General features: G+C 47.4%; 1 protein-coding gene across 1 annotated transcript in view; it reads right to left on the reverse strand.

The window, feature by feature from the left end:
• The window catches only part of JMJD4 (jumonji domain containing 4), a 45,452-nt gene that overhangs the window by 14,885 nt on the left and 17,653 nt on the right, over positions 1-12,914 (reverse strand). The window contains exons 3-4 of the mRNA XM_029588277.1: positions 12,784-12,909; positions 526-793 (exon numbers count right to left, since the gene is read on the reverse strand). Coding sequence (XP_029444137.1) covers positions 526-793; positions 12,784-12,909 — 394 coding nt within the window. The remainder of the gene's footprint in view (positions 1-525; positions 794-12,783; positions 12,910-12,914) is intronic.

Consider the following 12,914-nt stretch of genomic DNA (forward strand, 5'->3'; position numbering starts at 1 on the left):
AAAGGGACCTCAGGGAGGACGGGCAGGAGATTGAGGAAGGAATGAGACACAGTAGGCGGGGATTAAGCAGGATTGAGGAGAAGAAAGAAGGGGATATGGGATCAAAAGAGGGAACAAAGATTCATTTACATACCTCCTGATTCTTTTACTTGCACACTTTCCCCCCATTTGATCACCTCATTCACATGCAGCCCCTCCTATCCCTTCACTCTCCCCCCATACCCCCCTCCAGCTCCCTTCCTTCCTTCCTCTCCTTGTGGATTCCCTCACATTCTGCCCCTTGCACCCTTCTCCACCCCTAGATTGCTCAATTTATCTGGCAGTCTCCTATATGGACAGTGCTGTGCAAAAATCAAATTAATTAGTACCAGAAAACCATGTGCGCTGAATGCATCCAACATGCTATTAAACCACATGGTATTTAGCCTGACTGCATACTGGGTATTTTATTTCTGTAAGTGACCACAAGATCAAAACATTTGTACCAGCTCTTTTGTTGTCACAGTTGAGAACTGCCATCCTTACCAGGTTGTGCACTTGATGGTGCCATCCACTAGGGATAAATATCGCTTCCCCTGCTTCCTGTATAACCTCCAGAGGCTGGAAACACTGGGCAGAGCATGGGTATGTGCTGCCATCCTGATGGTCAGGCATAGTAACATCATAGGGTAAATGACCATGGCAGTTTCTCAGATATTCTTCCTGCCCAGGGGGAAAGAGCAGCCATTTCTTTTTACCACAGATGTTGACAGACCAGCTATAGGAGCGAAAGACATCAGCATGGAACGGGGTCCTGTGGACAACAAAAATGGTGCATTCATTTGCAGCTGGACTGTTAAGAACATGGGGACATTAGATGAATGAATGCAAGGTAAATAGGGAAGTGCAAACCTGTGGGTCAATAAATTCCATTGACTAGGCTAATAAGGCAAAAATTTATTTGGTATCAGACAGAAACTGTTCATGCTAATTCCAAAGCTCACATGTACATGTCTGAGAGTCCATGACAGTTTGTTTACTTAGTTTAGGCACAGAATACATTGCTATTCTGAGTCATTTTTGCAAATGCGTGAAGAAGATCTTCCTTGCAGAACCTGAATTTCCTCTTTGCAAGTGTTCCAGTCACCCACTTCTTGACAGTGACCATGAAGTCACACATGACTCTTCTTTACCCAGTTGGTGAATATCCTATACTTTTCTTCATATATTAGGAAGCTGACCAGCAGTGGTGGAATGATCTAGGAAAATTGGTTCTTACCTTCGAATATTCGCTCCTGTAGTACCACAGATAAGTCCAGTCCATCTGCCTCCCTTCCAGCAGATGGAGACAGAGAAAGTTTCCCTGACACTATCATTTAACCTGGTATGCCACCTGCCGTCCGTCAGTATTGACTTGTACCAAGCCAAGATGGAAAAATATCCCAAAACTCAACGTAACCTGCCAAACAGCTCCCGCTGGTTAAGCAGGATGAGAAGGAATCACTAAATCTGAATGACCCTTATAACCATATAAGTCAGAATGTACAACCATCACCTGAGCCAGAAAAAGCCAATTGAAATCCTTCATCTTATATACAAAAACCACAGATCAAGCAGACTCTCCGAACCCAGGTGGGCCTCTGGACTGATCTGTGGTACTACAAAAACGAAAATTAGCAGGTACGAAACAATTTTCCTTTCCCTGTACATACCCAGATCAGTCCAGACTCCTGGGATGTACGAAAGCTTCCCTAAACCGGGTGGGACTGTGAGAGTCACGCTCAAAATATGCTTTACCCAAAGCCCATTGTATCTGGAGCTTGAACGTCCAGGCGATAATGCCTGGAGAAAGTGTGCAATGATTTCCAAATTGCCACCCTAAAAATCTCTTGTGGTGATACTAACTGACGTTCAGCCCAGGATGCCGCTTGCGACCAAGTCGAGTGAGCTCTCAGACCCTAAGGCACTGACTGTCCCATGCAAATGTACGCCGAAACTATGGCCTCCTTCAACCACTGTGCTATGGTTGCTTTTGAAGTTTTCCGCCCTTTCTTTGACCCACTCAAGAGAATGAAAAGATGATCAGACACTATAAAGCTATTAGTGACCTCCAGATAGTGCAACAGTGCTTACTTCACATCCAGACACCTCAACACCTTATCCAAAGCAACTGACCTATCCAAATTTGGAAGGGCTGATAACTCCACAGACTGATTCAAGTGAAAGGATGAAACCACCTTTGGAAGAAAAGAAGGCACCATGCGCAATGAGACCCCCGAATCCAAAATCCTTAGGAAAGGATACCTACATGAAAGGACTTGTAGCTCCGAAATCCGCCTAGCTGAACAAATTGCCACCAGAAAAATGACCTTTAAAGTAAGATCCTTCAAAGTCGCCCTGCGCAGTGGCTCAAACAGTGCCCCACACAACGCTTTAAGAACCAAGTTTAGGCGCCATCAGGGACATACATTCTGCACTGGGGGATGCAAATATTTGACACCTCGCAGAAACTGCACCACATCCGGATGTGCAGCCAAAGGCACCCCATGCATCTTGCCTCTAAGGCACCCCAAGGCGGCCACCTGGACCCTTAAAGAGTTGAAAGCCAAACCTTTCACCAAACCTTGTTGCAAAAAAGACAAAACATGGGCCACAGAAGCTCAAATCAGATTCACGCTATGCTCCTTGCACCAAAACTTGAACACCTTCCACACCAGCACATATGCCAAGGAGGTGGACTTCTTTCCTGCTTGTAACAAAGTGGTAACAACATGTTCCGGATACCCCTTTTCTCTCAGGTGCCTCCTCTCAAAAGCCAAGACGCGAGAAAGAAGTGATCCGCCTGATCCAAAAAGATGGGACCTTGGCGCAGCAGGTTGGGGAGATGAGCCCGTCATAGTGGGCTGTCTACAGCGAGATTGACTAAATCTGCAAACCACAGCAGACGGGGCCATTCTGGCAGTACCAGAACTACTTGCCCCAGATGAATCTCTATTCTTCGCAAGACCTTGCCCACCAGCAGCCACAGCAGGAACACCTACAAGAGAATTCCCTGTGGCCACGGGAGGACTAAGGCATCAACTCCTTCTGCCCATGCTCCCTCCTTTGGCTGAGGAACCGTGGAGCCTTAGCATTCTTTTGCGTTGCCATGGATCCTTGCAAGGGACTCCCCACCTGCGACGAATCAGGAGCATGGCTTCCTCTGACGACTCCCATTTCCCAGGATCCAACTGCTGCCAACTGAGGAAATCCGCCTGCACATTGTTCAGCCCTGCTATGTGGGAAGCTGCCAGGATCTCCAAATGGCACTCTGCACAATGGACTAACTCCTGGGCCTCCTGTGCCACCACCCAACTTTTGGTACCGCCCTGCCTGTTGATGTAAACCAGCGTCGTTGCATTGTCCAACAAAACTCTCACTGGTCTGCCCCGAACTAGAGGCAGGAAGGCCTGCAAAAATAGACGCATCGCTCTCGTTTCTAGATGGTTGATGGACCATGACATCTCCTCTGGAGACCAGTGCCCCTGCACCACTTGAGTCTGACAAACAGCCCCGCAACCGGAGAGGCTGGCATCGGTTGTGACTACTATCCAACTCGGGACCTCCAAGGCCATCCCATGGCCCAAATTGTCCTGACACAGCCACCAATCCAGACTCGACCTGGCGCTTTCCGTAAGTAGTAGTGGTAGATGAAATTGCTCCAATACTGGGTTCCACCTGGAGAACAAGGCAGACTGAAGTGGAGCATATGAGCGAAAGTCATAGACCCAAGAACCTGCAAATAATCCCAGACCCTGGGAACCGTCCTGCTTAGCAATCTGCAAATCTGTCCCTGGATCCTGAAAATCCACTCCTCAGTAAGGAAAAACTCTCCCAAGCCCAGTGTGCTCCCAGAAATTCCAGAACTTGAGATGGCATCAGCTGGCTCTTGTGCAAATTCACAACCCAGCCCAGGGACCGTAAGCACTGCAGTACTACTGCCATCACCCAATGACAAAGGTCCTCTGACTTTGTGCAAATCAACAAGTCATCCAAATATGGGTGAATCAGGACGCCCTCCTGCCAATGAGCTGCAGCCACTACGACAATCACCTTTGTAAAGGTCCTTGGTGCTGTTGCTAACCTTAAAGGTAAGGCTCAAAACTGAAAATGATTTCCGAGGATCATGAACCTGAGAAACCTTTCATGGTCCAGTCGAATTGGAATGTGGAGAAATGCTTCAGTCAAATCTAGAGAAGCCAAAAACTCCCCTTTGGAGTACTGCAGCGATCACAGACCTTAATGTTTCCATCCAAAAACGAGGTACCTTGAGCACCGCATTCACCTTCTTTAAATCCAGAATTGGACGAAAAGTGCTGTCCTTCTTTGGGACCCCAAAATAAATGGAATACCTTCCTGTTCCCTGCTCCTTGACTGGTACTGGGACGATAGCCCCCAACAAACGTAGACTGACAGTTTCTCAAACCACACGTGTTTTCTGATCATAAGTGAAACGGGACCTTTTGAACAAATCATTTAACGGACATGCAAATTCTAAAGCATAGTGTTCTATCACACTTAGGACCCACTGATCCAACGTGAACTTGGCCCATTCCTTGAAAATAAATGTTAACTGACCTTTGATTTTTTGGATGGATGAGCGGGCCGGCCTCGCTTCATTAAGAGGACTTGGAACCAGAGGATCCCTGACCGGGATCATTTCTGATTGGTCTATGGCCTAGTAAGGACTAATTCTAAGACTGCTACCTCCAGGCCCCTTGTCTCTGACTTCCTCCCAAAGAACAAGACTGTAAGGGATGTCGGCTTGACAGAAACGAAATCCTGGAGAAGAGAAACCTCTGCCGACCTTCGGCTTGTCCTCTGGCAGCTTGTGCCCTTTAGTCTCTCTGAAAAGCTTCACAAGCTCCTCCAATTCCTCACCAAAAAGCAGCTTCCCCTTAAAAAGAAGCGATCCCAGCTGAGACTTAGACCAAACATCTGCAGACCAGTTCCTTAACCACAGAAGCCTTCTAGCGAAGACCATGGACATCATAGATTGAGAAGAAGTGCATAAGAGATCATACAAAGCATCCGCACCATAGGCTGCTACGGCTTCCAGTCTCTCGACCTCTGGGGATAACGACTTATCAGATTGAAATTGCTGTACCCAGCACAATCCGGCCCAGAGCATAAAACCAATACATACATCAGTGCGAATGCCCAATGATGACACCTCAAAAATTTTTCTAGAGGTATACTTCCAACTTCCTATTCTGCATATCCTTAAGCACCACTGACCCCGCCACCAGATTGCTGTCTTCTTAGTCACAGTGGAAACTGAAGCATCAACCTTCAGCATCTGCAAAAGATCCAAAGTGTCTTCCAGCAATGGATACAGCTTCTCCATGGCTCTGCCGACCTTCAAACCTGCATATGGAGTCTCCCACTCCCGAAGCACTAATTCTTTCACTGACTTGTGGAAAGGGATTGCATTCACTGGCCCCCTAAAGCCCTGCATGACTGGATCCACTCCCTCATGGTCCGAATCAGCCTGGGGCTTTTTAATACCCAGCTCATTTAGAAAGCATGGCATTAAGGACCACAATTCCTCTCAGCAAAAAAGGCAGATCACCTTTGGATCATCTCCCTCCACCAAACGTGCTTGATCCCGAATGTCATTAGGATCCGTGCTGCCCAAAAAAGGTTCTACCCCAGATGGATAACCAGCCAGAGGATCAGCCTCCAAGCTATTAGCTGTATTTCTAGAAGGCAACTGACGAGACAGTACTCTCCAAATTCTGGTTGCCCCACCAGATCGAGCCGAACATGGCCTCTTGGCCATAACTGGCTCCTGCAGGTCCACTGGTTTGGGAGGACGACGTCAAGCTTCCCTTTTTGCCAAAAAAAGCCTTATGCATAAGCAGAATAAAATCCGGGGAAAAATCCCCAGCTTCATCTAGATCCTGCTCCAGGAGGTCCAACTCCTCCTGCCCAGGCAGAGAATCTCGGGACCCCCGGGGCTCTGAGGGTCTTCGATCTGCTGGCGACAGTGGTGGGGGCAGGGCAGCATCTACCTCTCCGAAACAAACGGGACCCTGATGCAGAAGATTTGGAGACTGATGAAACCTTAGCGGATCGTCCACCGCTAGATTCAAAAGATCCGCAAACCACAGGTGCCTCGGCCACTCCGAAGCCACGAGAATCACCTTGCCTGGATGGACTCCGATGCGGCGCAGAACTTTTCTGACCAACGGTCACGGTGGAAAGACATACAACAGAACATCCTTTGGCCAAGAGAGGACCAGAGCATCTACCCCTGGCTCCCGACGGCGACTGAAGAATCAAGGAGCCTTGGCATTGCGGCACGTCGCCATGAGATCCATGGCGGGCATGGTCCAGCGTTTGCACAGAAGACGAAAGGCATCGTTGGAGAGTTCCCACTCCCCAGGGTCCAACTGGTGACAGCTGAGAAAAATCGGCTTGGACATTGACCACCTCGGCAATGTGAGATGCCGCAATCTTGTAGAGGTGTTGTTCCGCCCAGTTGATTAAGAGATGAGCTTCCGCTGGCACTGGACGGCTCCTGCTTCCTCCCTGACGATTGATGTAAGCCACCGTCGTCACATTATCCGAGAATGCCCTCACTGATCGTCCCTCTACCAAAGGAAGGAGGGCTTGTAACGCCAACCGAACCGCTCTGGTTTCCAAACGTTTGATCGACCAGGTTTGTCCCCCGACAAACCTCCCCCCACCCAGTGAGGCTGGCATCGTGGTGACCACTATCCAGGAGGGAATTTCCAAATACACCCCCAACGCAAATTGTCTGGACAAAGTCACCAAAGAAGACTGGATCGCGCTGCATCCATCAGTGGTAAGAGAAGAAGAAACTGTTTAGAGAGCGGATTCCATCGGGAGAGCAAGACTGACTGAAGAGGACGCAAATGAGCAAAGGCCCAGGTTACCAGCTTGAGAGTGGAAGCCATCGAACCCAGGACCTGTAAATAATCCCAGGCTCTGGGACGAAGCATGGAGCGCAAGGACTCCACTGAGTGAGAAGGTTGGAGAGTGTCTCCTCGGTAAGAAAAATCTTTCCCAGGACTGTGTCGAACCGAGCCGCTAGAAACTCCAAGGACTGGGAAGGAACCAGATGACTCTTGTCGCGGTTGACCACCCAAGCTAACAAGCTTAGCAGCTGTAGCACCCTCTGAACCGCTGCTCTGTAAAGGTCTTCAGACTTCGCTCAAATCAGCCAATCGTCCAGGTAGGGATGCACCAGAATACCTTCTATTTGCAGGGCCACTGCCACAACCACTATCACACCTTGGTGAACACCCTGGGTGCTGTCGCCAGCCCAAAAGGTAGTGCGCAAAACTGAAAATGATGCCCAAGAACTGCGAACCACAGATACTTCTGATAATCTGGGCGAATGAGTATGTGTAAATACGCTTCTGTCAGGTCCAGAGACGCCAAGAATTCTCCTTTGTGCACGGACACTATCACCGAACAAAGAGTTTCCATCCGAAACAGAGGTACCTTTAGATTCCAATTGACTCTTTTTAAATCCAGTATGGGATGGAATGTGCCGTCCATTTTGGGCACCACGAAGTAGATTGAGTAGCGCCCCCGCTGGAGCTCTCCTATGGGTACCGGAATGATGACGCCCAGGTCTTGTAAGCGCTGCAGAATCTTGTACCACCCGACGCTTCTGGTGGTAAGAGCACGGAGAGACCATATAGCGCTCGTGGATCGGCCGAGCAAAATCTAAAGCATAGCCGTGTTCTATTAAATTTAGGACCGATTGATCTGAGGTCAAGTTGGTCCACTCCTCCAGAAAAAGGGACAGTCTTCCCCCTATCCTCGGAAGGGAGGAGTGAACCGGCCTCACTTCATTGTGCAGGCTTGGAGCCTCCATGAGCCTGAGGAGCTCCATCCCTGGCCGGCCTTCAGCCACAAAAGGACTGGTTCTAGGAATGTGGACAACTGGGACCTTGACGAGAGGAGGATTCGGATGACCATGAGGCACGAAAATGACGATTAACCCCAGAATCTTGACCTCTGAGGGAAGGAACCTCTGCTCTTAGGCCTATCCCCCGCAACTTGTGGACCTTATTCTCTCCCAGAGACTTTATCATGTCCTCCAACTGTTGGCCGAAGAGTAATTTTCCCTTGAAAGGAAGGAACTCAGTTGAGCTTTTGACGAGACATCCGCAGACCAATTCCTAAGCCAGAGGAGCCTATGACTGAGATGGCGGAAACCATGGTTCTTCCCAATGTACGCAGGACATCAAACAGAGCATCTGCACTGTAAGCCACCGCTGCTTCCAAACGACCTGCCTGAACTGCATCTGTCTCCGAAAGGGACACTACAGATTGCAAGTGTTGCACCCAACGCAGGCTCGCATGCAGAGCAAAACTGCTGCACATGGCCGCTAATACTTCTAGGGCCGAGATCTCAAAAATCTTCTTAAGCTATACCTCCAATTTTCGGTCCTGCAAATCCTTCAGGGCTGTCGCTCCTGTGACCGGGATGGTGGTCTTTGTGACTGCGGAGACTGCTGCATCCACCATGGGCACCCTGCGCAGATCCAGAGCGTCCTCTGGTAGTGGGTACAACTTATCCATAGCTCGGCTGACTTTCAACTCCAGATCCGGGGTGTCCCACTCCTGGAACAAGAGGTCAGTCACTGACATATGAAAGGGGAAGGAGCGAGCCAGACCCCCCGAGACCAAGCATCACGAGATCCATCACGCCCATACGAAAATCCTCCTGAGGAACCTCAATTCCCAACTCCTCCAGAATCGCTGGGATGAGCGGACCCAATTCATTTTTGCCGATCAAACGTACTACCTTCGGATCATCGCCGTCCACCATAGAAGCACCCCCTTGCTTGGGAGCCTGGGGCTGACCATCCTGGCCTGCATCCACCCCTTGAGGATCCTGTGGGGGAGAGTCACCGCCATCAGACAGATCCGACGAAGAAGAATCCTCCGGACCAGTCACGGACCTGAGTGGGCGCTTGGACTTCGTGGGTAGGACTTGGGACGCTTACGAGAGGAGGGGACCTCTGGGACCTTGCTCCTCTGGCGCCTAGCTGCTCTCTGGGCTTTAAAGATCTTGTGAAAAAACCTCACCAAGTCAGAGGAGAACGATGAAGACGACCCATCTGAGGCACCCCCAGGGTCATCTCCCGAAGAGTCTGCATGACCTTCTCGCGACTTCCCCCCCCCCCCCCCCCCCCCCCCCGGAGGCCCCCGGTCACGGAGAAAGAGGAGGTGGGGAATTCCCTTACCCCACTGCAGCCATCTCTGCATCCCTGAATGTCTTTAAAATGGCCTCCATTCCTGCCCTGAGCAAGAATGGATCAGATGGCTGGCGCTGCGTGTCAAGCCTCCCAGGCTCCCAGCGCCGTTTGAAACTGCAGGGATTCCCTTCTGCCGACCTCCCCGAAGTCCCTGCTCCTCCCGAGATGCAGTCAAAACAGATACCAGCCCTAGAGAAGCATGTGCACGCGCTGCCACACGCAGAGCAGACCGCACCACGAGGCATGATCCTCAAGCTAAATTTAGCCGGAGGAAATCGGTGCACCAAAAATAGACCGGGAGGTCAGCGGTTCATGAGCTGCTGGAGCGCGTCAGCAAAACAGTAAGGCAGGAACTGGAGAGTGGAGAGAATGCTGGGCCGACCAAAAGTGAAAACAACCGTTTACCTTCTTTTTTATTTTTTTTGCAAGGCTGTACACTCCTTCCAGCTGAGGGTAAGTGAACCCGGCACGGTATCATCCTCAGCCACTAGCAGTCACCAGGTCTTCAACCCCCTGCTCTCTTGCCTCTACTACCAGGGAGGATGGTCCCACTAGGACCTGACAACTCCCTGGACGCTGAATTTGGCTTCTCCTTTCTCTTGGGTTTTTTTTTTTTTCCTGAAACAAAAAATTGCCTAAAATAAAGATCCAACCTGAGCCCTAAGCCAATCTTAAAAAATGTAAAACCAGGTAAGCAGACCAAAGGGATTTGCACCTCCACCAATCTGCTGGAGTCAGAGAAATTCTGACAGACTCGAGGTGGCACCTCAAGGGGTATAGGATAGAGTCCGTTAAAAAACTTCTCTGTCTCCATCTGCTGCAGGGGAGGCAAAACCCAGGAGTGTTGACTGATCCGGGTACATACAGGGAAGGAAGGCTATTTCCAGAGACACCTGGTGACTCTTGGTCCCTCCCTGGTGGTTGATGTAGGCAACCATTGTTGCATTGTCCGACATCAAACGGATTGCTTGCCCCTGGAGCCTAGCATCATGGGATTTGGGTTTTTTTTGTATAATCTTATTTTTTTTCACATAACAACAACAAATACCCCACAAGATATACAGTGCAATACCAAACACAGCAGCACGAATAACTGTGAGTACATAAGCTGAAGTATATAATTTTTAAAAACATAAAATGAATTTGTGGCAACCAACTTCCCTGTCTTGAAGTACAGAATGGCCAAAATAGAGGAGGGAAAATAGAATAATCACATCTGATAACTTCAAGGTTGCCAGACAGTGTGACAATGCTATTAATTAAGTTGACTTAGAAAATAGCTACTGCTATTACTAGCAACGGTAACATGGAATAGTTTTTGGGTACTTGCCAGGTTCTTATGACCTGGATTGGCCACTGTTAGAAACAGGAATCTGGGCTTGATGGACCCTTGGTCTGACCCAGTTTGGCATGTTCTTAATGCAGTGGCAAGAGTCAGGAAAATGCACAGGGAGAGAGGTACAACCAGTGGAATTTGCATTTTTTATAGTCCACCACTTCTACCTTGTATGCAGGGTGGATTAAAACTTTTCTCACTGATAATATACCAATCATTGGTAAGGTCTCAGGCTGGCTGACTGATTAGAAAAACCAGCTGGGAACCAGGAGATTAGGAATCAAATCCTGCTTCTCTGAAGGACACATCTTGTGAACTTGAGATGACCTTGAACAAGTTACCTTATCTCCTTTTCCCTCAGGTATCCATTTAGACTTAGGGAGGATAACTTTCAAAACTGCTCGTATGCAAATAATATGTGCAGGTTATAAAATATGAGTACTTAATTTGTCCCATAGGAGCCTGATGTAAAGAGCTACATAAATGCCAAAACCCAGATTATTGTGCCAAATTCTGAGGTCTACATCTCTAGAACAATGCAGAGTAATGGCAATCAACAGAACAATGTACCACAAGCCCAATGAGTTGAAATGTAAAGGCCTAAATCTATCTATCTATATTTATTTATTTATATATTTATTAAGGGAGAGGAGGCAGAGACGAGTACCTCAAAATTTAAAAAAGTGAACAAGACGCAATTGTTTTTCAGAGGAAAGAAAACAATAACCTAAATTCAGTCCATCTTGCCCACTGCAATTTGTGAGGCTCATTGAATCTAGAGATGGGATTTTTGTGTAGCTGGTCCCCAGTTTTGGAATGCCTTGATAGAGATGATAAAGTCAGCCTCGACTATTGTTCAATTTAGGGAACTACTTAAGACACAGTTATTCTCGCAGGCCTTTGAGGAGCTCCAATAATTATCAAGGTTTAAGGCTTATCCATTTTGCATTGTAGAGCATGTGTTATGTTTTGTGTGTATGTTGATTAATTTTTTTATGTTTGTTTTTATGTAACCTGCCTAGAACTGGCGATAGAGTGAGATAAAAGTTTTTAAATAAATAAGTGGAAAAGCGCTGCTCTAACCACTAGGCTGCACCTCCACTCCTGAGAATCTATTGTTCTCAGTCTTTGAGCATCTCTTACAGGTGAGCAGAAGTGGATTCACACATTTTATACTATGATGCCATGAGGAATGAATAACAAAACTGACTTCAGGAAAATATTTTTGTGGTTGATTTGTTCAGTTGAAAAACAGAGTGAAGGTGGCACCTCACATTAATATTATGGAGTTTTTTTTTCTGCTATCTCATTGGTCAGCACCGTGAACTTGTTTTATTGTCTCATTGATGGAATCTTCTGAATGGCTAGCTAGAACGTTTTTCCCCGAACTGCTACTGGTCTGTTGTTGTGCCAAGGTAGTCATGTCTGGGACATTTTAGGCTGAGAAACAAGCATCCATTTAAAGAATATTTAGACGTTTGTTCCACATCCCACTGACATGCTATAAATCCCATTCATGAGATTATGGACATTGATCATGTTTATCTTTTAAGTTGCAGTTTATGTTCAGACAAGCCACATTTGGTCCTGAGGCACGTGCATGAGGTGTCAAAACAGTGATGGTGTCGGGCATTAGACTCCAGTACTTTGAGAAATGTCATACTTTCACAAGGAAGTGGCTGCTGGTGGTGTTTTTTTGACACGCCTACTTTTAGTGCAATTAAAACCTTTTTAAAAAAGCAAAAACATTCAAAGAATAATGATTATAATAGTGAATACATTGTCAGCTGATGCTGAACTTGCTGCACAGTGGCATTTGTATCTTGGCTATTTAGGATACCTAAAAATCATATGGAAATTAAATATTTTATGACATTTTTTAAAAAGATTTTGGGACTTGTGTGACATCATTAATTCCTCATTATTGTGCTTTTTGTTTTGTTTTTTTGGGGGTGAACTTTATAGATTCTTTGGAGGCAAGGATAAAGACAGAAGAAACAGGGTGTTTATCTACTATCATAGTCTATGTTTCTATATTGTAATATACAGCATGACACTACATGGAATTAAAAAAAAGGGAGGCGTTAGCTGAACTAGCAACTGGATTGGCAGAGTATCAGCTTGATTTTTTTTTTTATGCACAGAACTGACAGTAAAAGCAAATGTGCACACATCAATGTGTTTTACCAAGATCCCTTCGGTCCCATGTAGACAAAACGATAATCATCTCCTGCAATGGCATCCCAGTATTCATTCAGCCAGTCTGACGTAAAATACAGCAGGGTGCTGTAGACATTTTTATCTGGAAAGGTTCTGAA

Source organism: Rhinatrema bivittatum, chromosome 2, assembly GCF_901001135.1.
Source record: "Rhinatrema bivittatum chromosome 2, aRhiBiv1.1, whole genome shotgun sequence".
Taxonomy (NCBI): Eukaryota; Metazoa; Chordata; class Amphibia; order Gymnophiona; family Rhinatrematidae; genus Rhinatrema; species Rhinatrema bivittatum.